General features: G+C 46.3%; 1 protein-coding gene across 1 annotated transcript in view; it reads left to right on the forward strand.

Moving 5' to 3' along the window:
- The window catches only part of LOC140720046 (uncharacterized), a 45,339-nt gene that overhangs the window by 14,501 nt on the left and 7,007 nt on the right, over positions 1-23,831 (forward strand). The window contains exons 3-6 of the mRNA XM_073034945.1: positions 5,129-5,226; positions 6,354-6,422; positions 9,544-9,663; positions 19,683-19,802. Of these exons, the coding sequence (XP_072891046.1) occupies positions 9,642-9,663; positions 19,683-19,802 (142 nt within the window). The 5' untranslated portion in view covers positions 5,129-5,226; positions 6,354-6,422; positions 9,544-9,641. The remainder of the gene's footprint in view (positions 1-5,128; positions 5,227-6,353; positions 6,423-9,543; positions 9,664-19,682; positions 19,803-23,831) is intronic.

The raw sequence follows: 23,831 nt of genomic DNA on the forward strand, positions 1-23,831 counted from the left end.
TCTTCACATCATTGAAGAATGCCTTGGGATTTTCTTTACCCTCCTCGCCAAGGCCTTCTCATTCCTCCTTCTTTCTCTCCTCAACCCCTTCTAAGCTTCTTTCTTGCTACCCTATATTCCTCAATGGACACATCTGATCCTGGCTTCATAAACCTCACGTATGCTGTCTTCTTCCATACGATAAGATGCTCCACCTCACTTGTCACCCATGGTTACTTCACCCGATGATTCTTTATCTTCCTCACCGGGAGAAATTTAACCCTAACTTCCCGCAAGAGATCGCTAAACATCGACCACATGCCCATAGTACATTTCTCTGTAAAAAAAAATCATCCCCAATTCACACCCGCAATTTCTAGCCTTTTAGCTTCATGATTTGCCCTTCCCCAATTAAAATTGTTCCTGTCCTCTCTGATTCTATGCTTTTCCATAATAATGTTAAAGGCCACGAGCGGTGGTCACTGTCCCCCAGACGCTCACCCACTGAGAGATCTGTGCCCTGACCCGGTTCGTTACCGAATACTAGATCTAGTATGGCATCCCCCAGTCGGCCTGCCAACATACTGTGACAGGAATCCGACCTGGACACACTTAACAACTCTGCCCGTCTAAACCATTGGAACGAATCAGGTGCCAATTTAAAGTTGGGAAGTCAAAGTCACCCATGATAACAACCGACACAAAATGCTGGTGGAACACAGCAGGCCAGGCAGCATCTATAAGGAGAAGCACTATTGACATTTCGGGCCGAGACCCTTCGTCAGGACTAAATGAAAGGAAAGATACTAAAAGTAGTGGGAGGAAGGGGAAATGCGAAAATGATAGACTGTAATAGCGGGTCTGGGTCAAAATATATCACCTCACACCTCTCATGGCTGAACTCCAACTGCCACTTCTCAGCCCACTTCTGCATCCTATCAATATCTCTCCGCAATCTTCGTCAATCCTCTACACTATCCACAACATCACCAACCTTTGTGTTGTCAGAAGACTTGCCAACCCACCCTTCTTCCCCCACATCCAGGCCGTTAATAAAAATCACTAGTAATAGAGGTCCCAGAACCGAACGTTGTGGGACACCACCGGTCACAACCAACTAATCCGAATGTACTCCCGCCACCACACCCTCTGCTCCATACATGTCCTTCCAATTCTAATTTCAACTGACCCAACTTCCCCGGTCCAATGCCATCTGACTTTCTGAATACGCCTACCGTGTGGAACGTTGTCAAATGCCTCACTAAAACCCAAGTGGTTCACATCCACGGCACTGCCCTCATCTCTATGCCTGGTCATCTCCTCAAATAATTCTGTCAGGCTTGCTTGACAGGATCTGCCCCTCACAAAGCCATGCTGACTGTTCGTGGTCAGACCATGATTCTCTAAATGCCCATAGATCCAATCTCTAGGAATCTTTTCCAACAGCTTTCCCACCACAGATTTGATGTTCACTGGTTTATAAATAGCCGTACTATCCCTACTAACTTTTTTGAACCAGTGGACAGCATTCAACTCCTTCCCATCCTCCGGTACCATTCCGATGGACAGCGGGGACTTAATGATCCTACCAGAGGATCAGCAATCTCTTTCCTCGCCTCGTGGTGCAACAGGAATATTCCGTCAGGCTCTGGGGACCTATCGGTCCTAATGCATTTTAACAACTCCAACACCTCCTCACCGTTGTTATCAACATGATCCAGAACATCAACCTCACTGATATTGTCCTTACCGCCATCAAGTGCACGCTCATTGTTGAATACCGAAGAACAGTATTAATTGACGACCTTGCTCACTTCCACAGCGTCCAGGTACACCTTCCCTCCTTTATCTCTAATCGGTCCTACGTTCATTCCTGCCATCCTTTTGTTCTTCACATAATTGAAGAATGCCTTGAGGTTTTTCTTTGCCCTACTCGCCAAGACCTTCTCTTGCCCCCCTTCTTGCTCTCCTCAGCCCCTTCTTAAGCTCCTTTCTTGCTACCCTATATTCCTCAATAGACCCATCTGTTCCGTGATTCCTAAACATCAGGTATGCTGCTTTCTTCCACCTGACAAAATTTTCGAACTCAATATTCAACAATTGTTCCTTCACCCTACCATTCTTTATCTTCCTCAACATGACAAATGTATCCCTAACTTCCTGCAAGAGATCAGTTAACATCCACCACATGTGCATAGTACATTCCCTGCAAAACATCATCCCAATTCACACCCGCAAGATCTAGCCTCATAGCCTTTTAATTCGCCCTTCCCCAGTTTAAAATGTTCCTGTCCTCTCTGATTCTATCCTTTTCCATGATCATGCTAAATGCCAAGGAGCAGTCGTCACTGTCCCCCTGATGCTCACCCTCTGAGTGATCTATGACCTGACCCGATTCGTTACCTATTTCTAGATCTGGTACGGCATTCCCCTCTAGTCGGCCTGTCAACATATTGTGACAGGAATCCGTCCTGGACATACGTAACAAACACTGGCCCGTCTTATCCATTGGATCTAATCATGTACCAATCAATATTAGGGAAGTTAAGTCACCCATGATAAAAACCTGTTATTTTTACACCTTTCAAAAATCTGCATTCCAGTCTATTCTACAGTATCTCTACTGCTACCAGGATGCCTATATAATACTCCCAATAGAGTAACTGCTCCCTTCCTGTTCCTGACTTCCACACATACTGACTCAAAAGAGGATCCTGCGACATTATCCACCCTTTCTGTAGTTGTAATAGTATCCCTGACCAGTAATGCTACCCCTCATCCCCTTGCTCCTCTATCTGTTTAAAGCACTGAAATTCAGAAATATAGAGGATCTATTCCTACCCTGCAGCTAGCCAAGTCTCTGTCATGGCCTCTACATCATAATTCCATGTATGTATCCAAGCTCTCAGTTCATCACCTTTGTTCCTAAAGCTTCTTGCATTGAAGTACAAGCACTTTAGTCCTTCTACCTTACTCCTTTTACACACCATTTATTCTTCTACTCTTTCCTCAAATACTTTCGATATGTTAGATCTGGCTTTACTCCATGCACTTCTTCCACTTTTCTATCGCTCCGGGTCCCTTTCTCCTTGCAATTTAGTTTAAACCCTCCCGGACCATGCCAACAAATCCTACCAGCAAGGATATTGCTCCCCCTCGTGTTCACGTGCAACCCATCCAAACTGTACATGTCCCACCTTCACCAGAAGAGATACCAAGGAACCGAAAATCTAAAACCCTGCCCCTTGCACCAACTCCACAGCTACGCATTCAACTGCCATCTCCTCCAATGTTTACCATCACTACCATGTAGCACTGGCCACAATCCTGAGAAAGCCATCCTTGATTTCAGCCTTCTGCCTAGTTCCCGAAACTCACACTTCAGCACCTCATCCCTCTTTTTGCCTGTGTCGTTGGTACCAACATGTATCACGACTTCTGGTTGCTTTCCCTCTCGTACCAGGATGTCATGCACCCGGTTAGAGACATCCCAGGCCATGGCACCCGGGAGGCAACCAAACATGCGGATGTCCTTCTCACGTCCACAAAACCTCCTGTCTGCTCCCCTGTCGATAGAATCCCCAATGAGGACAGCTCTCCTCTTCTCCGTCCACCGTTCTGCACCACAGAGTCAGACTCAGTGCTGGAGGCCCTGCCACCGTGTCTCACCCCTAGTCGGTCGTCCCCACAAACAGTATCCATGCGGTATATATATATATATATATATATATATATTTCTCACGGGAATGGCTACAAGGGTGCTCTGCACTGTCTGTCTAGTCAGCGTCGCTTTCTCCCCCTGACTGTTAAGCAACGAACTGCTTGAGCTTCCCCTCTATTTATTTATTTAGAACCATAGAATATTACAGCACAGTAACAGGTCTTTTGGCCCTTCTTGGCTGTGCCATACCATTTATCTGCTAGTCCCACTGACCTGCACCTGGATCATATCCCTCCATACCCCTCTCATCCATGTACCTGTCCAACATTTTCTTAAAAGTTCAAAGTGAGCCCGCGTTTACCACTTCACCTGGCTGCTCATCTCCATAGTCCCACCACTCTCAGCTTGAAGAACACCCCCCTAATGTTCCCTTTAAACTTTCCCCCTTAACCCTTAACATATGTCCTCTTTTCTCTTTCTCTCCCAGTCTCAGTGGAAAAACCCTGCTGGCATTCACTCTATCTATCCTCATTATAATATTATATAACACTATCAAATCTCCCCGAATTCTTCTACGCTCCAGGGAATAAAGTCCTAACCTATGCAACCTCTGTCTGTAACTCAGTTTCTCAAGTGCCGGCAACGTCCTTGTAAACCTTCTCTGCACTCTTTCAACCTTATTAACATCCTTCCTGTAATTCGGTGAGCAAAACTGCACACAATACTCCAAATTCGGCCTCACCAAAGCCTTATACAACCTCATCATAACATTCCGACGTTTATACTCAATACTTTGATTTCCAAAAGGCCAATATACCAAAAGCTCTCTTTACTACCCGATCTACCTGTGACGTCACTTTTAGGGAATTTTGTATCTGTATTCCCAGATCCCTCTGTTCTACTGCACTCCTCAGTGCCCTACCATATACCTTGTATCTTCTACCTTGGTTTATCCTTCCAAATCACAATACCTCAAACTTGTCTGCGTTAAACTCCATCTGTCATTTTTCAGCCCAATTTCCCAGCTGGTCCAAATCCCTCTGAAAGCTTTGAAAACCTACCTCACTGTCCATTACACCTCCAATCTTTGCATCATCAGCAAATTTGCTGATCCAGTTTACCTCATTATCATCCAGATCATTGATATAGGCGACCAATAACAATGGAACCAGCACTGATCCCTATAGCACACCACTAGTCATAGGCCTCCACTCAGAGTAGTAATCATCCACTACCACTTTCTTTCTTCTCCGGTTGAGCCAATGTCTAATCCAAACAACTGAATCTTTTTAACTAACCTCCCATGCGGGACCTTGTCAAAGGCTTTACTGAGTCCATTCTCTCTGAATCCCTCTCCGCGGCACCTCACCTCTCCCTCCCTGCTCTCGGTTCCTCTCTTTATCAGCTGCTCAGCTCATGTTTGTTGTTGTCTGTCTGACTCACTTGTCAAAACAAGCTTCCTCTGACAATGGTTGCTTCTCCTTCCAGAGCTCAGAGACGCAGAGAATCCGCGACAGGATGGACGACCGCGAGACCTACATGAATAAGAAACCCACAAAAACTGGCTCACAGGGCTCCTTCCCGAGGTGAGTGGGGCAGAAAGACGGAGGGAGGGAGTTTCAATATGAGTCTGCCTCCCAGAGCGTGTGGATGGACAGTGTGGATGGAAACACCTCTGCGTTTGACCCCGGGGGTCTGCGATGGCACAGTGGGAGGGAGCATCACTCTGTACCTGAGCCCAGGACTGTGAGCCGCTGCAGCGGGAGATTCACTCTGTGTCTGACCTCGGAGTGTGTGATGGAACAGTCTGGTGCTCCCCCGGTGTGCGCGCTGGGTTGATGATGAGGAAGCCTCAGCCAATTTGAACCTGAGTGTTCTGCTCCCAGCTGAACCTGATGTATCGTACGTGGAGCTTAAATTCAAGACCCTCTCTGTGCCCCAGTTCCGTAGAGATGGAGCTCAGTTTCATCTTTGTTGCCTTGACTGTGTTCATGTAATGTGTCCATTCCTGTCGAGAAACCTCAGGGCAAACTTACGGCTGACGCTAACGATTCGCTGTTTGAGAATATTTCGGAGGGAACTCGCAGGAGTGATGACTTGGAGGGAGCAATGTGAGAGGGTGAGAGGGTGTCTGCTCTCTCACTATCTCCAACATCTCTCTACTCCTTCTACCCCATTATCTCTTCCGTCTCTCATTGCTCACTTTTCTGAATCCTCACCCCTCTGTCACCCGCCCCCCGGTCTCTCACTCTCGCTCTCCCCTTCTGCACTCTTTCCCTCACCCTCTCATTCCGTTAGTGTCTTCCACCCTCCCTCCCTCATTTTTCCTCCCTTCACTTTCTACTCACTAGCCCCTCTATCTTGCCTCTCAATCCATTCTCCCCGCTGACTACCTCACTCCCTTCTTTATCCTTCTTTACTCCCACTTCATCGCCTCGCTCTCCTCATCTCTCCTTTTTCTCGGTTCTCCATTCTCTTGCATTTTCCACCCCATCGACCCTCTTCGATCATCCCTCTCTCAACTACACAATTTCATACTCTCTGTCATTGAACTCCCTGTCTCGCTTCCCTCTCTTGCCTCTCTCCCTGCATCCCTCTCGTATTCCGCCAACCCTCTCTCCACCCTCTCTGTACTCTCTTCCTTCCCCTCTGCACCTCACTGTCCCAGATTCTCTACCGCGCTCTCTCATCCTTGTCTATCTCTCTGTCGCAGACCATCTGACCTCCACCTACACCGAGCTGAACATTCGGAAAGTCGAACGCCTCACCAATACACAAACAGGTCAGTGATGCAACAACGACGTCATTCCAGACGGCTCACATGTCATACTCCCAAAGGCCCTATTGTGTGAGGCATTCTTCTCCACCAGTTCCCAGGCAGCTCGATCCACAGACTGACCACCATCTGGGTAACAAACGGTTGTCAATCGGCTCACCAGTTGAATCTTTTTCCCCTCACTCCCTATACCTGTGCGCTCTGGTCCTCGATTGTCCAAGTCCAGGGGAAATAATTGCGCCCATTCACTCTGTCTGTGCTCCTCGTGGCTTTATATACCCCTGAAAGGTCATCCCTGCGCTACAAGGAATGAAGTCCCATTCAACTCATCCTCTTTCCCTAACTCAGACCCTGAATTCCCGGCAACGACGTCGAAAATCTCCCCGTGCACTCATTTCCAGTTCGATGGCTTCCTTTCTGGAACATGAAAGAGTGTCAGGGAAGTGATGTCTGCAGTGAAAATTAGGAATGAGAAGGTGTTCAGGAAAATCTGGAAGGTCTGAGGTGGAGAAATCTCTATACCAGATGGAATGCATCCTCGGGTTCTGAACTGAAGTAGCTGGACAGATTACAGAGGCATTGACAATGATCTTTCAAAATTCGATACATGCTGGCATTGTACCGAATGACTGGAAAAGTTAATCCGCTATTTAGCGACGGTGTACGCTGCAGAAAAGGAAACCATAGACCTGTTAGCCTGACAGCAGAGGTTGGAAAGTTGCTGGAATCCATTGCTATAGATGATATCACGGTATACCTGGCGGCCAATGATAAGATGGAGTTGACGTGGATAGGCTTTTTATTGAGAGTAGGGCAGATTCAAACAAGAGGACATGATTTGAGAGCTTAGGGACAAAAGATTAGGGGTAACAGGTGGGGGAACCTATTTACTCAGAGAGTTGTAGCTGTGTGGATCCAGCTTCCAGTAGACGTCGTAGAGGCAGTTACGATATTGTCATTAAAAATGGATAGGTATATGGACAGGACAGGAATGGAGGATTATGGGCTGAGTGCAAGTCGGTGGGAAGAGGTGAGAGTAAGCGTTCGGCACGGACTAGAAGGGCCGAGATGGCCTGTTTCTGTGCTGAAATTGTTATATGTTTATAAGGCTATAGGTAAAAGCCAGCATGGTTTCCTGAAAGGAAAATCCTGCCTGAATATCCTACTGCAATTTTTTGAAGAAACTACAAGGAGGGTAGTCCAAGGAAGTGCAGTAGACATGGTGAACTTGGATTGTCAGAAGGCCTTTGGCAAAGTGCCGCTCATGAGGCTACTTAGGAAGAAATGAACCCATAAACGTATTGGGTACATACCAGCAAGTGTGGGAGCATTGACTGATCGGCAGGAAAGACAGACTGGGAATAAAGGGATCCGAGTCTGTCTGGCTGCAGCTTACAGTGGAGTTCCACAGGGTTCGGTGCTGGAATCAATGCATTTTGCGATGAATGTCAATGATTTCCCGATGACACAACTATGGGTGGGGTAGCGAGTAGTGTTGAGGAAACAGAGAGCCTGCAGAAAGACTTAAATCGTATAAGGGAATGGACAACGAAGTGGCAGATGAAAAAACAATGTTGGAAAGTGTACGATCATGCATTTTGGTGGAAGAAGTAAACGGGCAGTCTATTATTTAGAAGGGGAGGGAGTTCAGAATACAGATATGCAAAGACATCTGGGAGTCTTTGTGGATATCCTAAAGCATAACCTCCAGTTTGAATCGATGGAGAAGAAGGCGAATGCAATGTTGGCATTCATTTGTAGCGGTGTAGAATATAAGATCAGAGATGTGATGCTGAGGCGCTATAAGGCACACGTGAGATTACACTTGGAGTATTGTGTGCAGTTTTGGGCTCTTTATTTTAGAAAACGTGTACTAGAATTGAATGTGGTTCAGAGAAGATTCACGAGAATGATTCCACGAATTAAAAGTTACCGTACGCTAAACGTCTGGCAACTCTTGGGCTGTACTCCCTGGAGTTCAGGAGAATGCGGGGGCGATTTCATAGAAACTTTCCGAATTTTAAAAGGCCTGAACAGATGAGATATGACAACATTATTTCCCATGTTAGGGGAGTCTGGAACAAGAGGGCACGAGTCAGGATTGAAGGACGTTATTTTAGAACTGAGATGCAGAGAAATTACTTCAGTCAGAGGGTGAAGAATCTGCCGTATTTGTTGCCAAAAAACGGCTGCGGAGGCCAAGTCACTGGGTGCATCTAAGACAGAGATAGAGAGGTTCTAGTTTAGCCAAGATATCAAAGGTTATGGGGAGAAGGAAGGGGAGTGGTGATTGCTAGAGAATTGGATCAGCCCATGATTGAATGGCGGAGAATATTCGATGGACGAAATGGCCTCCTTCTGCTCCTATGTCTTATGGTCTTATGAATTTAGCAGCCATTTTCATTCAGGTCAATCATTCACATCACACACACACACACAAAAAATTAAACACGAATACCTGAGAGTCGTCTTTGTAAAAATATATTGAGATTTGTTTAACTCGGGACTCTGGTACTGAAAACCACTAGTTTACCTACCGCTCTTCCTCTTACAAGAAGCCAAGGAAGAAAGGAACACAGTAGAACGCGAAAATCCCCACAACATGTAAATCCCCACAAGCCCGACATATTTCCAATGTGTCAAAAAAAGATCAGAGGTTGCAAACAATGATACAACTACGACTAAAATAATAAAACCGTATCCCTCTCTCTCTCACCAATTGTCTCTCGCTCCTTCTGTCCCTCTCTGTCCCTCTGCCACATTTTTTTTACCCTCACTCTCCCCCTCTCTCTCTCTCTGACACTTTCGATAACGCTCGCACACTTCTCATTGCCACTTCACTCATAACCTCGCTCTCTCTTCTCCATTCCCACTGCCTGTCGAATTTCTGTCTTCGTTCTGCCTCCCCATTCTCTCCCATTTTCCCGTCCGGCGGCTTCATCTCTCACCTTATTTCCGCTCTCCCTCCATCACTCTCGCTGCTGCTCTGTCTCCACGTCTTTCTCCAGTCACTTCCTCATTTCCCTCATATTTTCTCCCAGTCTCTCACTCCGCCCCACCCCATTCTCTACCTGTCCCTTGCCCTTCTGTTTCTCACTCTCTCACATTCTCTTCCATTCTCTTCCAGATGGTCTGGACCCCACCTACTCTCTGCTGAACTTTCGCCAAAATGAACTTCCCATCGCTAAGGATGAAGATCCTCCTATTGCGTCGAGACCAGGTGAAATGCCAGTGACTGCTCAGGCAGGTCAGAGTTCACATTGATGACGCCATTCTGAAGGGGTCACGTGCTATACGCACAACTGTACAAGTACTAATAGATCTGCATCGACCATTTCTCTGGCAGTTCCTTCCACAGACGGAGCACCGTCTGATTAAAGAAATGTCACTCTGGTCCGCAGTTAAATTATTTCTGCGATCACCTCAGAACAGTGCGCTCTGACCCTCGAATCTGCATGTCCATAGAAAATGACTCTGCGCATTCACCTTGTCTTGCCCCACGTGGTTTTATAAACCTCTGTCAGTCAGCCATGAACTCCAAGGTATAAAATCCTAACCTGCCTGACCTATCTCCATAGCTCAGTCCCTCGAGTCTCGGCAGTATCCCCGTAAAGCTCCCTCTCCAATCGTTGCTGCTTAGTGCCATTTCTCCTGGAGCAGGTGGACAGAGACTGAACACTATACTCCAAGATCGGCCTACCCTACGTCCTGTATAACTGCAAAGTGACCTGTCGACTCCTGTACTCAGTGCCTTCTTTGACGAAGATGCAATCTTTACTGCCCTATCTATCCTTGACCCAAATTTCTGGGAACCGTTTTCCCGTAGCCCTGAGTCCGTCTATTCTATAACACTCCCCAGGGTTCCTCCTCTTCACTGTGAATGTCCCACCCTGGCTTGCCTTCCTCAAATACTGCAGCTTGCACTTACCCGAAATAAATTGTATTTGCTGCTGCTCGGCCCAGTTTCCCAGCGAATCGAGATCCCACTGTAAGAGATAACCGTCTTCACTGTTTATCACGTCATCTGCCAGCTTACCAAGCGCGTCTTGTGTAATCTGTTACAAATGGTCGATATAGTTTGCAAAGATCCCGGGTTCCACTAGCGACCTTCTGGTAAACACGGCTAATGAGCGGCCTCCAGTCTGAGAAACGAACGTCAACCCTCAAACTTTGCTACGACCGCCTAGCCAATAGTATGTCCAGTCATCCACCCTTCATTGCTTCATTGCTTCTCCGACTCTCCGGATGTACCTCTCTTCCATCTTCCAGTGCGATATACAATCCGGGAACTTGTTAGTCAGTGTATATTATCTCTGCCAATGCGCACGTCAGTCAGTCAAATTTCGCTGTGCCCCCCACCATTCTACAGAGTAACCCACTAATTGGAAACGTTAAATGCCTTATTGATTTCCCTGTTCATCGTGTAATTCCCTGTTCATATGAACCGCCCTGGTTCCTCACTCACAATATAGAAACATTACTCTACTACCATGAAGTGACCGGTATCCCTGGATGTAACCGGCACCTCTCCTCTCTGTAATGTATGTAAATATTCCGGATGACCCGGATGGCAATTTAAATGAGTGGTTTGGTACTTATAACACGTTTGACTTCGTCATTAGGGGATTCAAAGGTCAGTGCGTTATGTTGCAGTTTTACCAAAATTTCTGCTTCGGCTGCATCCGCCGTATTGTATACAGTTCTGGTCACCACATCATTGGGAGGATTAGAAGGCCTTGGTCATCCTCCTAAGATGTTGAACGGGAGACACGACAGAGATTTCTAAGATCACAAGAGGCATAGACTGAGTAGACAGTTCCTTTCACCAACGTTGAAATGTCTAATATCAGAAGGTATGCATTGTGGACAACATTGTAGGCCAGTTTCTGTACTCCGCTGGTTGGTCTCTGTTCTATATCTGACAGTAATAAAACAATTCGCTAACTCTATGAGACAGGACATTAAACACACAAAGCCTAGTTGAATATCCAGATTTCCATCCAAATCTTTGCCACAAAGAGCAGAATTAGAAGGACGGATCTGTGCACTACACCGGGAGTCACGGACTTCCAAACAGCGTCCGCCGCTCTCTGAGGTCTGTTCACAGCCAAGTCAGAGCCCAAATTCCCAGTTCATTATGAATCCCAGTCACGCAATCTTGTGAATGAATTTTCCATGAAAGGGACGTTGTTAAATGCCCGTCTAAAATCCATAAGACCATAAGACAAAAGATCAGAAGTCGGCCATTCGGCCCTTCGAGTCTGCTCTGCCATTTCATCAAGAGCTGATCCAATCTCCCCTTTAGTCCCACTTCCCCCGTCTTCTCACCATAACCATTGATGCCCTGACTACTCAGATAACTATCAATTTCTGCCTTAAATACACCCAATGACTTGGCCTCCACTGCCGCCCGTGGCAACAAATTCCATAGATTCACCACTCTCTGGCTAATTTTATTTTTTTTCGCATCTCTGTTCTGAAGTGGCGCCCTGCAATCTTCAAGTCATGCCCTCTCGTCCTAGACTCCCCCACCATGGGGAACAACTTTGTCACATCCACTCTGTCCATGCCTTTTAACATTCGAAATGTTTCTATGAGGTCCCCAAACATTCTTCTAAATTCCAAGGAGCACAGTCCAAGAGCAGTCAGATGTTTCTCATATGTTAACGCCCGCATTCCCGGAATCATTCCAGTGAATCTTCTCTGAACCTTCTCCTATGTCAGCACATCCTTTCTTAAATAAGGAGCCCAAAACTGCACGCAGTACTTCAAGTGGGGTCTTACTGGTGTCTTATAGAGCCACAGCATCACATCCCTGCTCCTGTACTCTATTCCTCTCGAAATAAATGCCAACATTGCATTCGTTTTCTTCACCACCGACTCCACCTGGAGGTTAATCTGGAGTTTAGGGGTATCCTGCACGAGCGCTCCCAAGTCCCGTTGCATCTCAGTACTTTGAATTCACTCCCCATTGAAATAATAGCCTACCCGTTTATTTGTTTCTACTAAAGTGCATGCCCGTACAATTTCCGACTTTGTAATTCATTTGTCACTTCTTTGTTTCTTGCCCCAATCTATCCAAGTCTCTCTGCAGATTCTCTGTTTCCTCAGCACTACCGGCCGCTCCACCTATCTTTGTATCGTCAGCAAACTTAGCCACAAAGCCATCTATTCCATAATCCAAATCGTTGATACACAACGTAAAATGAAGCGGCCCCAATACGGACCCCTGTGGAGCACCACTGTTAACAGGCAGCCAACCAGAATGGGATCCCTTTATTCCCACTCTCTGTTTCCTGCCAATCAACCAACGCGCTATCCTCGTATGTAACTTCCCAGAATTCCATGAGCTCTTGTTCAGCAGCCTCATGTTCTGCCAAGTGTTTAACAATCCATTGACCTCAGTGTTCAACCGTGATCCGTTTCTACGTCGATAGGGAAGGGTCCTGCCGTTAGTTATGTCCCGTCTCACGGCATTTTAACATTCCTGAGATCAGAACCTCGCTCTTACCCGGAGTAAACTCTGTGAGCCATTTTCGCACCCATCTGCAGCTGATCCACATCCCACTGAATCCATCAGCGTTGTTCCACACTTTCCACAACACCAACAATCTGTGTGTTGGTTGCGATTTGAACGACCATCCATCTTCATTTCCGTCGAGGTCGGCCATACACATCACAAGCACCCGAAAGCCAAATGTAAACCAAAATCAACCTTGTGACAAATATTTAAAAATATATATTCTCTCTCGCTGCCTCTGTCCCGCTGTTGCCATCTTCCACTTTTTCCTCCCCTCACTCTACCCTCTCTCCCAGTTGTGCTTGTCACTCCCCATCCACTCATACCCTCGCTCCCATTATCGCTCCGCCACACTCTCTCCAATTCTCCCCTTGTTCTGTTTCCCCATTCTACTCCATCTTCCCGCCCATCGCACAACTCTCTCACCCTCCTCCACACCATCTACCCACTCGCTCCTATTTGAAATCCCCGTCTTTCCCCGTCACTTCCGCCTCTCCGTTACCTACTCTCCCTACCGCTCAGCCCTCTTCCTCCGTGTCTACTCCCTCTCTGCCCCACTTCCTCTTTCCCTCTCTTCTCCGCCTCTCTGTCCGCACTCCCACGATTCTCTACCGTCTCTCCGCCTGCTATTTCTCTCTCTCCCCCCTCTCCCCTCTCTCTCTCTCTCTCCTCTCTCTCTCTCTCTCTCTCTCTCTCTCTCTCTCTCTCTCTCTCTCTCTCTCTCTCTCTCTCTCTCTCTCTCTCTCTCTCTCTCTCTCTCTCTCTCTCTCTCTCTCTCTCTCTCACCCCCCCCCTCCCAGATGGTTTAACACCTACCTATTCCGCCCTGAACCTTGGGAAAGTCTAAATTCTCTGCAATCCTATAATAGCCCCTGGACCCGCCAAACTATCAGTGACTGCACCAGCAGGTCAGAGGACAATATGAAGAGGTCACGTGCTTTACGTTCAAGTTCTAACGCATCTGTATCGGCCACTTGCTCTGGCAGCTCGTTCCATAGATGGACCACCATCTCAATAAAAGAGAAAGGTTTCACCCGTGTTCCCAGTAACACCACCTTCGACATTCACCTGATTCCTGCGGGCTCTGGTTCTCGATTCTCTAAACCAAGAGAAAAACGACTCTGCGCATTCACCTTGCATGTGCCCCATGTGCTTTTATACAACTCTGTAAGGTCACCTGTGTGTTCCAAGATGTAAAGTCCCAAACTGTCTAACTTATCTCCACAATTCAGTTACTCCAGTTTCTGCAAAGTCCTGGTAAGTATCCTCCGTACTGTCTCCAGCTCAGTGGCATCTTATCTAGAGGCCGACGACGGAAACGAGACACTTTACTCCAAGTGTAGCTTCACTGACGTCTTGTACAATTATAACGTAACCTCCCTACTTCTGTACTCATTACTCTGACTGATGAAGGGCGACGTGACAGACGCCTTCTTCATCGCCCTGTCGACCTGTGACCACATTTTCAGGGAACCGTGTCCCTGTACCCCTGGGTCCCTCTGTTCCACAACACTCCTCAGAGTCCCTGTCTACCAGTGACTCCACTTTCAGGGAACCGTGTCCCTGTACCCCTGGGTCCCACTGTTCTACAACACTTCCCAGGTTCCCTATCTACCTGTGACTGCACTTTCAGGGAACCGTGTCCCTGTACCCCTGGATCCCACTGTTCTACAACACTCCCCAGAGTCTCTGTCTACCAGTGACTCCACTTTGAGGGAACCGTGTCCCTGTACCCCTGGGTCCCTCTGTTCCACAACACTTCCCAGAGTCCCTGTCTACCTGTGACTGCACTTTCAGGGAACCGTGTCCCTGTACCCCTGGGTCACTCTGTTCTACAACACTCCCCAGGGTCCCTGTCTACCAGTGACTGCTCTTTCAGGGAACCGTGTCCCTGTACCCCTGAGTCCCTCTGTTCTACAACATTGTCCACGACCCCAGACCACCTGTGACTCCCATTCCACTTGTTGCCCTGGGTCCCTTCGTTCTATAACATATCCCATGTTTCCTCCTGTTGAGCGTGTAAGTACTACCCTATTGTTTGTCCTCTTGAAATACGATAGCTCAAATGAAGCTGCATGTGCTCCTGTTCAGCCGACATCCCCGGCGAATCGAGATCCCTCTGTGAGAGATAACTGTCTTCACTGTTTAAAACGCCATCGACGTTAATGTCGTCTGTAAGCTCACCTACCGTGTATTGTATAATCTGCTATAAATGGTCGATTTAGTTGACAAAGATCACTGGTCCCACCACCGACACCCTATGAATCCGAACATATCAGTCAGTCAATTTCCGCTGGGTCCCACACCATTACACAGAGTAGTCTACCAAGTGAAAAAAAAAAATCAAAATGGTTCATTGTCTTCCCTGTTCACCAGGTCTGCTATCCTGTTCTCATGAAACGTCCTGGTTCCACAATAAAAATATAAACACTGCTCCGCCCATGACCGCAAGAAACTGCAGAGCGTTGTGGAAAGAGCTGAGACCAGCTCCGAAACCAGCCTTCCCTCCATGAACTTTTTCTGCACACACTGCTGCTCCGATAAAGCACCCAGCGTTATCAAAGGTCCCCGGGCATTCTGTCTTCAGCACCCTCCCATCGGAGGGAAAATGCGGAAGCATGTATCAGGAGGCTCAAGGACAGTTTCTACACTACAGTAATCAGACTATTGAACTGACCCCTAATACGATAAGATGTACCCTTGACCTCAAATCTTCCTCTTCGTGGCTCTTGAAACTTATAGTCTGCCTGCACTGCAATTTCTCTGTAATTTTGATACTTTATTCTGCATTCTGTGATTGAGTAACCTTGTTCTACTCCAATGAAGTGACCTGTATCTATGGATGTGGGTGGGATCTCTCCTGTCTGTGATGTATATCAACGATCTGGCTGAGAATGTAGACGTGTGGTTTGGTATGTTTGCAGATGATACATTGATTGGTGTTGTGTTCGTTTAGAGGACCTGCAAAGAATTCTGTAGGACATGGATCAGTTTCTGATATGGGATGGAGGAATGGCAGGTAGTGTTTAGCCCGGACAAACGTAAAATGTTGCACCTTGGCAGGTCAGATGTTCAGAGACAGCGCACTATTAAAGCCAAAATCCTAAAGAGTGCTGCTCAGCAGAGCGATCTGCAGTCCGATGCCATAGTTCATGGCCATGCTTTCTGACAGGACAGTGAAGATGTCTTATATCATGATTGACATTATTAGTTGGGGCACAGCGTTAAAAGGTTCTGCTGTTATAATGCAACTTTATAAAACATTCTAGTTGTGCTGAATCAGGCGTATTGAATCTCATTTCCAAATGTGAAATGTCTAACACCAGAGGGAATGCATCCTGGACAGCATTGCCGGCCGAAGGGCTCGTTCCTGTGCTGTACTGGCCTGTCTGCGATGCAGGATGTTCGCAACACGGAAAGCCTTGTTAAATGTCCAGGTTCTCAAGTCTTGGCCGCAGAGGTCCCAGTGCGGATCCGCGGGTAAAAACACCAGTCACGGACGTGTGCCCTCTGTGTTTTGTGGACAAGCCAGTACGGAAACTAAATTCCCAATTCACTGTGAATCCCAGTCATCAAAATCTTGTGAATGGATCTCCCATGAGAGAGACTTTGTCAAAGGCCCGTCCTCTATCTACTCTCACCTGTCTTTTACTCTTTATGTACTTGAAAAAATATTTTAGCGTTCTCTTTGATATTATTTGCTGATTCATGTATCGTTCAATACAATACATGCACTACCCGTGCCTGATCTGTCATCCCCGGTCAAATCAGCCCGACAATGAACCTCCGATCTCACACCATCTAGAATCTCCTTGTCTCTTCTATCTTCCACCGTCCCTATCTTCCCTTCTCCCTTCCTCTGTCACTGCTCCGTTCCTTCTCCGTCTCTCCCTACCTCCCTGCCCTCCATCTTCCTGAGCAATCTACCAACTGGGACCTCGTGTTTGGACTTGTTAAATTCAGCGTACATTATGCCTACAAATCCGCACAAACCAGTCAGTCAAATCTCTCTGGGTCCCACACCAATCTACAGAGTAGCCAACAAAGTGGAAACATTAAACGCCTTATTGAGTTCCCCACACATCACGTCTACCACCCTGCTCTCATGAACCGTCCGGGTTCCTGAATCCTAATATTGAAATTGCTCCACCCCTGAGCGCAAGAGACTGCAGAACACTGTGGACACAGCTGAGCACATCTCGGAAACCAGCCTCCCCTCCAGGAACTCTGCCTATACTTCCTGCCGTCATCATGATCAAAGAACCAACCATCACCACCCTGGACATTCTGTCTTCTACACCCACCCAAGATACGAAAGCATGTCTCACTAGAGCATAGAATATAGACATCTACAGCACATTACAGTCCCTTCAGCCCACAATATTGTGCCGAACATGTAATCTATTCTAGAATCTGACTGGAATTTCCATCGCGCATAGCCCTCTATTTTTCTAAGCTCCAAGTATCTATTTAACAAAACTCTGAAATTACCCTATTGTTCCCAATTCCACCACCGGTCGAGAGGTTGCGGAGGCATTAGCAATGATGTTTTAAGAACTGATAGATTCTGGCATTGTACCGGATGACTTTAAATTGCACATGATAATCCGCTATTTAGGAAGGGTGTACGCAGCAGAAAGGAAACTACAGACCAGTTAGCCTGACAGCAGAGGTTAGGAAGTTGTTGGAATCCATTGTTATAGATGATATCACCGAATATCTGGAATCAAATGATAAGATAGGTCAAAGCCAGCATGGTTTCCTGAAAGGAAAATCCTGCCTGAATATCCTACTGCAATGTTTTGAGGGAACTACAAGCAGGGTCAAAGGAAATGCAGTAGACATGGTGAACTTGGATTGTCAGAAGGCCTTTCGCAAGGTCCCGCACATGAGGTTGCTTAGGAAGATAAGAGACCATAAAAGTATAGTGGGGAGATACTAGCGTGTGTGGAGCATTGACTGATCGGCAGAAAAGAGAGACTGGGAGTAAAGGGATCCTATTCTGTCTGGCTACCGGTTACCAGTGGAGTTCCACAGGGTTTGGTGCTGGAATCGCTGCTTTTTGCGATGTATGCCAATGATACCCGGCGACACACATGTAGGTGGAGTAGCGAGTACTGTTGAGAAAGCAGAGATCCTGTAGACAGGCTTAGATAGTTTAAGGGAATGGGAAACTAAGTGGAAAATGAAATACAGTGTTGGAAATTGCATGGTCATGCAGTTTGGCGGAAGAAATAAACGGGCAGACTATGATTTAGATGGGAAGAGTTCAAAATGAAGAGATACAAATGGACTTCGGAGTCTTTGTGCAGGACCCTAAAGTTTAACCTCCAGGTTGAGGCATGGTGAAGAAGGCGAGTGCAATGTTGGCATTCATTTCTAGAGGTATAGAATATAAGAGCGGTGATGTGATGTTGAGGCTCTATAAGGCTCTCATGAGACTACACTTGGAGTATTGTGTGCAGTTTTGGGATCCTTATTTCAGTAAACGGATACTGACATTGGAGAGGGTTCAGAGAAGATTCACAAGAATGATTCCAGGAATGAAAGGGATACCGTATGAGGAACGTCCGGCAACTCTTGGTCAGTATTCCCTGGAATTCAGGAGAATGAGGGAGAATCTCATGGAAAAGGTCCGAATGATAAAAGGCCTGAACGGATTACATATGGCAAAGTTATTTCCCATGGTAGGGGAGTCTAGGGCAAGAGACGACGAGTCAGGATTGAAGGACGGACTTCTAGAACTGAGATGCAGGGGAATTAATTCAGTCAGAGGGTGGAAAATATCTGTGGTATTCGTTGCCACCAACGGCTACGGAGGCAAAATCCTAAGGCAGAGACAGAGAGGTTCCCCTGTCAAAGGGTACGGGAGAAGGAAGGGCTGTGGGGAAGCCTGGAAGAATTGGTTCAGCCCATGACTGCATGGCGGAGCAGACTCGTTGGGACACATGACCTACTTCTGCTCCTATATCCTATGGTCCTATGGTCTTATGATTTCCCCAGCCACCCATCTCCATTTTCAGTCATCCACATCACAAACAACCTAACACCCGCTTGTATATGTAAATGATAATCAACCTTGCGGTTTATCTTTTTAAAAATATATTGATATTTGTTTAACATGGACTCTGGCACTGTAAACCACTACTTTACCTACCACTCTTCCTCTTGCAATCAGCCAGGAAAGAAAGGAACAGAGCGTGAAAATCCCCACAACATGTTAACCCCCACAAGACCGTCATATTTCCAGTGTGTGAAAAAAGAACAGAGGTTGCCAACCATGATACAACTACGATTAAAATAATAAAAACTTAACCCTCACTTTATCCGCTCTATCTCACCAAATTAATCTCTCTGCTTCTGTCCCTCTCGCACCCTCTGCCACTTTTTTCTCCCCTCACTCTACCCCTCTCTCCCTGACTTTCCATAACGTTCTCACACTTATCACTCTCACTTCACTTATAACCTCTCTCCCTCCGCTCCATCCCCACTGCCTGTTGAATTTCTCCCTTCTTTCTGTCCCCCCATTCTCTCCCATTTTCCCGCCCATAGACTTCATCTCTCACCCTATTTCCGCTCTTCATCCATCTCTCTATCTGCTGCTCATTCTCCACGTCTTTCTCTATTCACTTCCTCATCTCCCTCATATTATCTTCTTGTCTCTCAATCCACACCTTCCCTACCCCCCAATCCCCTTGTCCTTCTATTTGTCTCTCTCTCTCACAGTCTCTTCCATTCTCTCCCAGATGGTCTGGACCACACCTATTCTCTGCTGAACCTTCGCCACAATGGACTTCTCGTCGCTAAGGATGAAGATCCTCCTATTGCCTCGGGACCAGGAGAAATGCCAGTGACTGCGCAGGCAGGTCAGTGTTCATATTGATGACGCCATTCTGAGGGGGTCTCGTGATATCCGTACAAGTGTACGGGTGACAATGCATCTGCATCGACCATTTCCTCTGCCAGTTTGTTCCATAGACGGAGCACCGTCTGCTTAAAAAAAATGTCAGTCTGGTCCGCAGTTAAATCTCTTTCTGCTATCACTTCAGAGTTGTGCACACTGATCCTCGATTCTCCAAGTCTATAGAAAATAACTGCTCATTCACCTTGTCTTGTCCCACGTGGTTTTATAAATCCCTGTCAGTCACCCATGAACAAGTTATAAAATCCTAACCTGGCTGAATTATCTCCATAACTCAGTCCCTCGAGTCTCGGCAGTGTTCCGGTAAAGCTCGCTCTGCAATCTTTGCTGCTCAGTGGCATTTCACTTGGAGGAGGTGGACAGAGAGTGAACACTTTACTGCAAGGTCGGCATACCCTACGTCGTGGACAACTGCAAAAGGACCTCTCGACTCCTGTACTGACAGCCTTGACTGATGAAGATGCAATCTTAACCGCCATATAGAACCATAAAACCATAGAACATTACAGCACAGAAACAGGCCATTTGGCCTATCATGGCTGTGCCGAACCATTTTTCTGCCTAGTCCCACTGACCTGCACCTGGGCCGCATCCGTCCACACCCCTCTCATTCATATACCTGTGTAAGCTTTTCTTAAATGTCAAAAGTGTGTCCGCATTCTCTAAATCATCTGGCAGCTCATTCCACACTCCCACTACTGAAGAACCCTACACTAATGTAGGCTACGGTCAATTATGGAAAACCCTGAACATCCTCTACATAGCACCATCCAGAGACAGAGAAGCAGTTTCAGCGACAGGTTACTATCGATGCAATGCTCCTCAGACAGGATGAAGAGATCATTACTCCCCAATGCCATTAGGCTTTACAATTCTACCGCCAGGACTTAAGAACTTTTTAAAAGCTATTATTAATGCTTTTTGAGATGGTGATTTAGATGCATATCATATTTTTTACTGAGTTAAGTATTGTATGTAATTAGTTTTGCTACAACAAGTGTATGGGACATTGGAAAAAAGTTGGAATTTCCCCATGGGGATGAATAAATTATCTATCTATCTATCTATCATTAAACTTTTCCCCCTTCTCCCTTAACCCATGACCTCTGCTTTTTTTTTTCCTCCCCTGACCTCAGTGGAACAAACCTGCTTACCTTCACTCTATCTATACCCATCATAATTTTATACAGCTGCATAATTTTATACACGTCTATCAAACCACCCGTCGTTCTCCGTCGCTCCAGGGAATAAAGTCCTGACTTATTCAATCTTTCTCTGTAACTCAGTTTCTCAAGTCCCTGCAACATCCTTGTAAACCTTCTCTGCACTCCTTCAACCTTATAAATATCCTCCCTGTAATTAGGTGACCAAAACTGCACACAATACTCCAAATTCGGTCTCACCAATGTCTTATACAAGCTCACCATTACATTCCAACTCTTATACTCAATACTTTGATTTATAAAGGCCAATGTACCAAAAGCTCTTTTTACAACCCTATCTACATGTGACGCTACTTTTAGGGAATTTTGTATCTGTATTCCCAGATCCCTCTGTTCTAATGCACTCCTCAGTGTCCTGCTATTTACCTTTTATGTTCTACCTTGGTTTGACCTTCCGAACTGCAATACCTCACACATTAATCTCCATCTGCCATTTTTCTACCCATTCCTCCAACTGGTCCAAATCCCTCTGCATGCTTTTAAAACCTTGTCACTGTCCACTACACCTCCAATCTTTGTATCATCAGCAAATTTGCGGATCCAATTTGCCACATTATCTTCCAGATCATTGATTTAGATGATAAATGACAATGGACCCAGCACTGATCCCTGTGACACACCACTAGTCACAGGCCTCCACTCAGCGTAGCTATCCTCCACTACCACTCTCTAGCTTCTTCCATTCAGCCAATGTCTAATCCAATTTACTACCTCTCCATTTATACCTAGCGACTGAATCTTCCTATTTAACCTCCCATGCGGGACCTTATCAAAGGCCTTACAACATCCAGTGTCTTCCCTTCATCCACTTTCCTGGTAGCTTCCTTGAAAAACTCTAACAGATTGGTTAGATATGAACTACCATGCACAAAGCAATGCTGACTGATTCTAATAAGTCCCTGTCTATCCAAATACTTGTAGATCCTATCTCTTTGTATTCCTTTCAATAATTTACCTACTACCGATGTGAAACTTACCGGCCTATAATTTCCCGGTTTACTTTTTGAGCCTTTTTTAAACAACGGAACTACATGAGCTATCCTCCAATCCTCCGGCACCTGACCCGTGGATATCGACATTTTAAATATTTCTGCCAGGGCCACTGCAATTTCAACACTAGTCTCATTCAGGCTCCAGGAGAATACCTGTCAGGTCATGGGGATTTATCTACTCTGATTTTCCTCAAGTCAGCAGCACCTCCTCCTCTTTAATCGGTGTAAGTTCCATGACCTCCCTACATGTTTGCCTTGTTTCCATGGCTCCATTCCAGTTTCCATAGTAAATACATTCGCCAAAAACATTTAATATCTCTCCCATTTGTTTTGGTTCCATACATAGCCGACCACTCTGATCTTCAAGAGGACAAATTTTATCCCTTACTATGCTTTTGCTCAACTTACCTGTAGAAGCTCTTCGGATTATCCTTCACCCTGACTGCCAAAGCAACCTCATGTCTTCTTTTAGCCCTCCTGATTTATTACTTAAATGTTTCTTACACTTTTTATACTCCTCAAGCATCGTATTTCGTCCTTGTTGTCTATACATGTTATATATCTCTTTCTTCTTCTTTAAATTGCATGTGCTCCTGTTCAGCCGACTTCCCCAGCGAATCGAGATCCCACTGTAAGAGATAATTGTCTTCACTATTTAAAACGCCATCAACGTTAAAGTCATCTGCAAGCTCACCTACCGTGTATTGTATACTCTGCTATAAATGGTCGATATAGATGACAAAGTTCACTGGTCCCACCACCGACCGCCCGCGAGGAACGCTAGTGACGGGCTTCCAGTCTGAGAAATTAACTGCAACCGTAAACCTTCTCTCCTATCGCCGAGCTAAATGTATACCGGATCAGCCATCCCTCCCTGCATCTCACACTATCTCCCAGAGCGATATACTATCTGGGTTCTTGTTAAATTCTATGTACACCTCCTCAATTAAATCAGTCAGAGAGATCTCCTTGGGTTCCAAACCATCTTCACACCAGTCTCCCATCTGAGCCCTTGTTAATAGCTTTGTTCAAGCCTCTGTATGGTACATCTACTGCCAGTTCCTGGTCTGTCCTCCACAGTCAAATCCGCCCAAAAGGTCCTCCTGGGTGTCACGCCACCTGTCATCTCCTTCCCTCTTCTCTGGTTTATTTTCCCTATCTTTCCCTCTGCCGTCCAATCTCACTGCTCAATTCCTACTTCGTCTCTCTCTACATTCCTGTCTCCTATCTTCCATAGTGATCTGCCATCTGGATCCTGATACGGGACTTGTCAAGCATCCATTATGCCTATCAATCCGGACATATCAGTCAATCAAATTCCCCTTGGTCCCACACCATCACACAGAGTAGTCTACCAAGTTAAGTGAAAAATTTAAATGTTTTATTTTCTTCCCTGCTCACCATGTCTACAACCCTGTTCTCATGAAACGTCCTGGTTCCTCACTAAGAATATAAACACTGCTCCGCTCATGATCGCTGGAAACAGCAGGGCGTTGTGGAAAGAGCTGAGCCCAGCTCCGAAACCAGCCTCCCCTCCATGAACTCTTTCTACCCATACTGCTGCTCCGACAAAGCACCCAGCATCATTAAGGGTCACCGGACATTCTGTCTTCTGCACCCTCCCATCGGTGGGAAAATGCGAAAGCATGTATCAGGAGCCTCAAGGACAGCTTCTACACTACAGTAATCAGACTATTGAACGGACCCCAAACACGATAAGATGTACTCTTGACCTCAAATCCTTCTTTTCGTGGCTTT

Source organism: Hemitrygon akajei, unplaced genomic scaffold (genome assembly GCF_048418815.1).
Source record: "Hemitrygon akajei unplaced genomic scaffold, sHemAka1.3 Scf000035, whole genome shotgun sequence".
In the NCBI taxonomy this organism is placed as follows: domain Eukaryota; kingdom Metazoa; phylum Chordata; class Chondrichthyes; order Myliobatiformes; family Dasyatidae; genus Hemitrygon; species Hemitrygon akajei.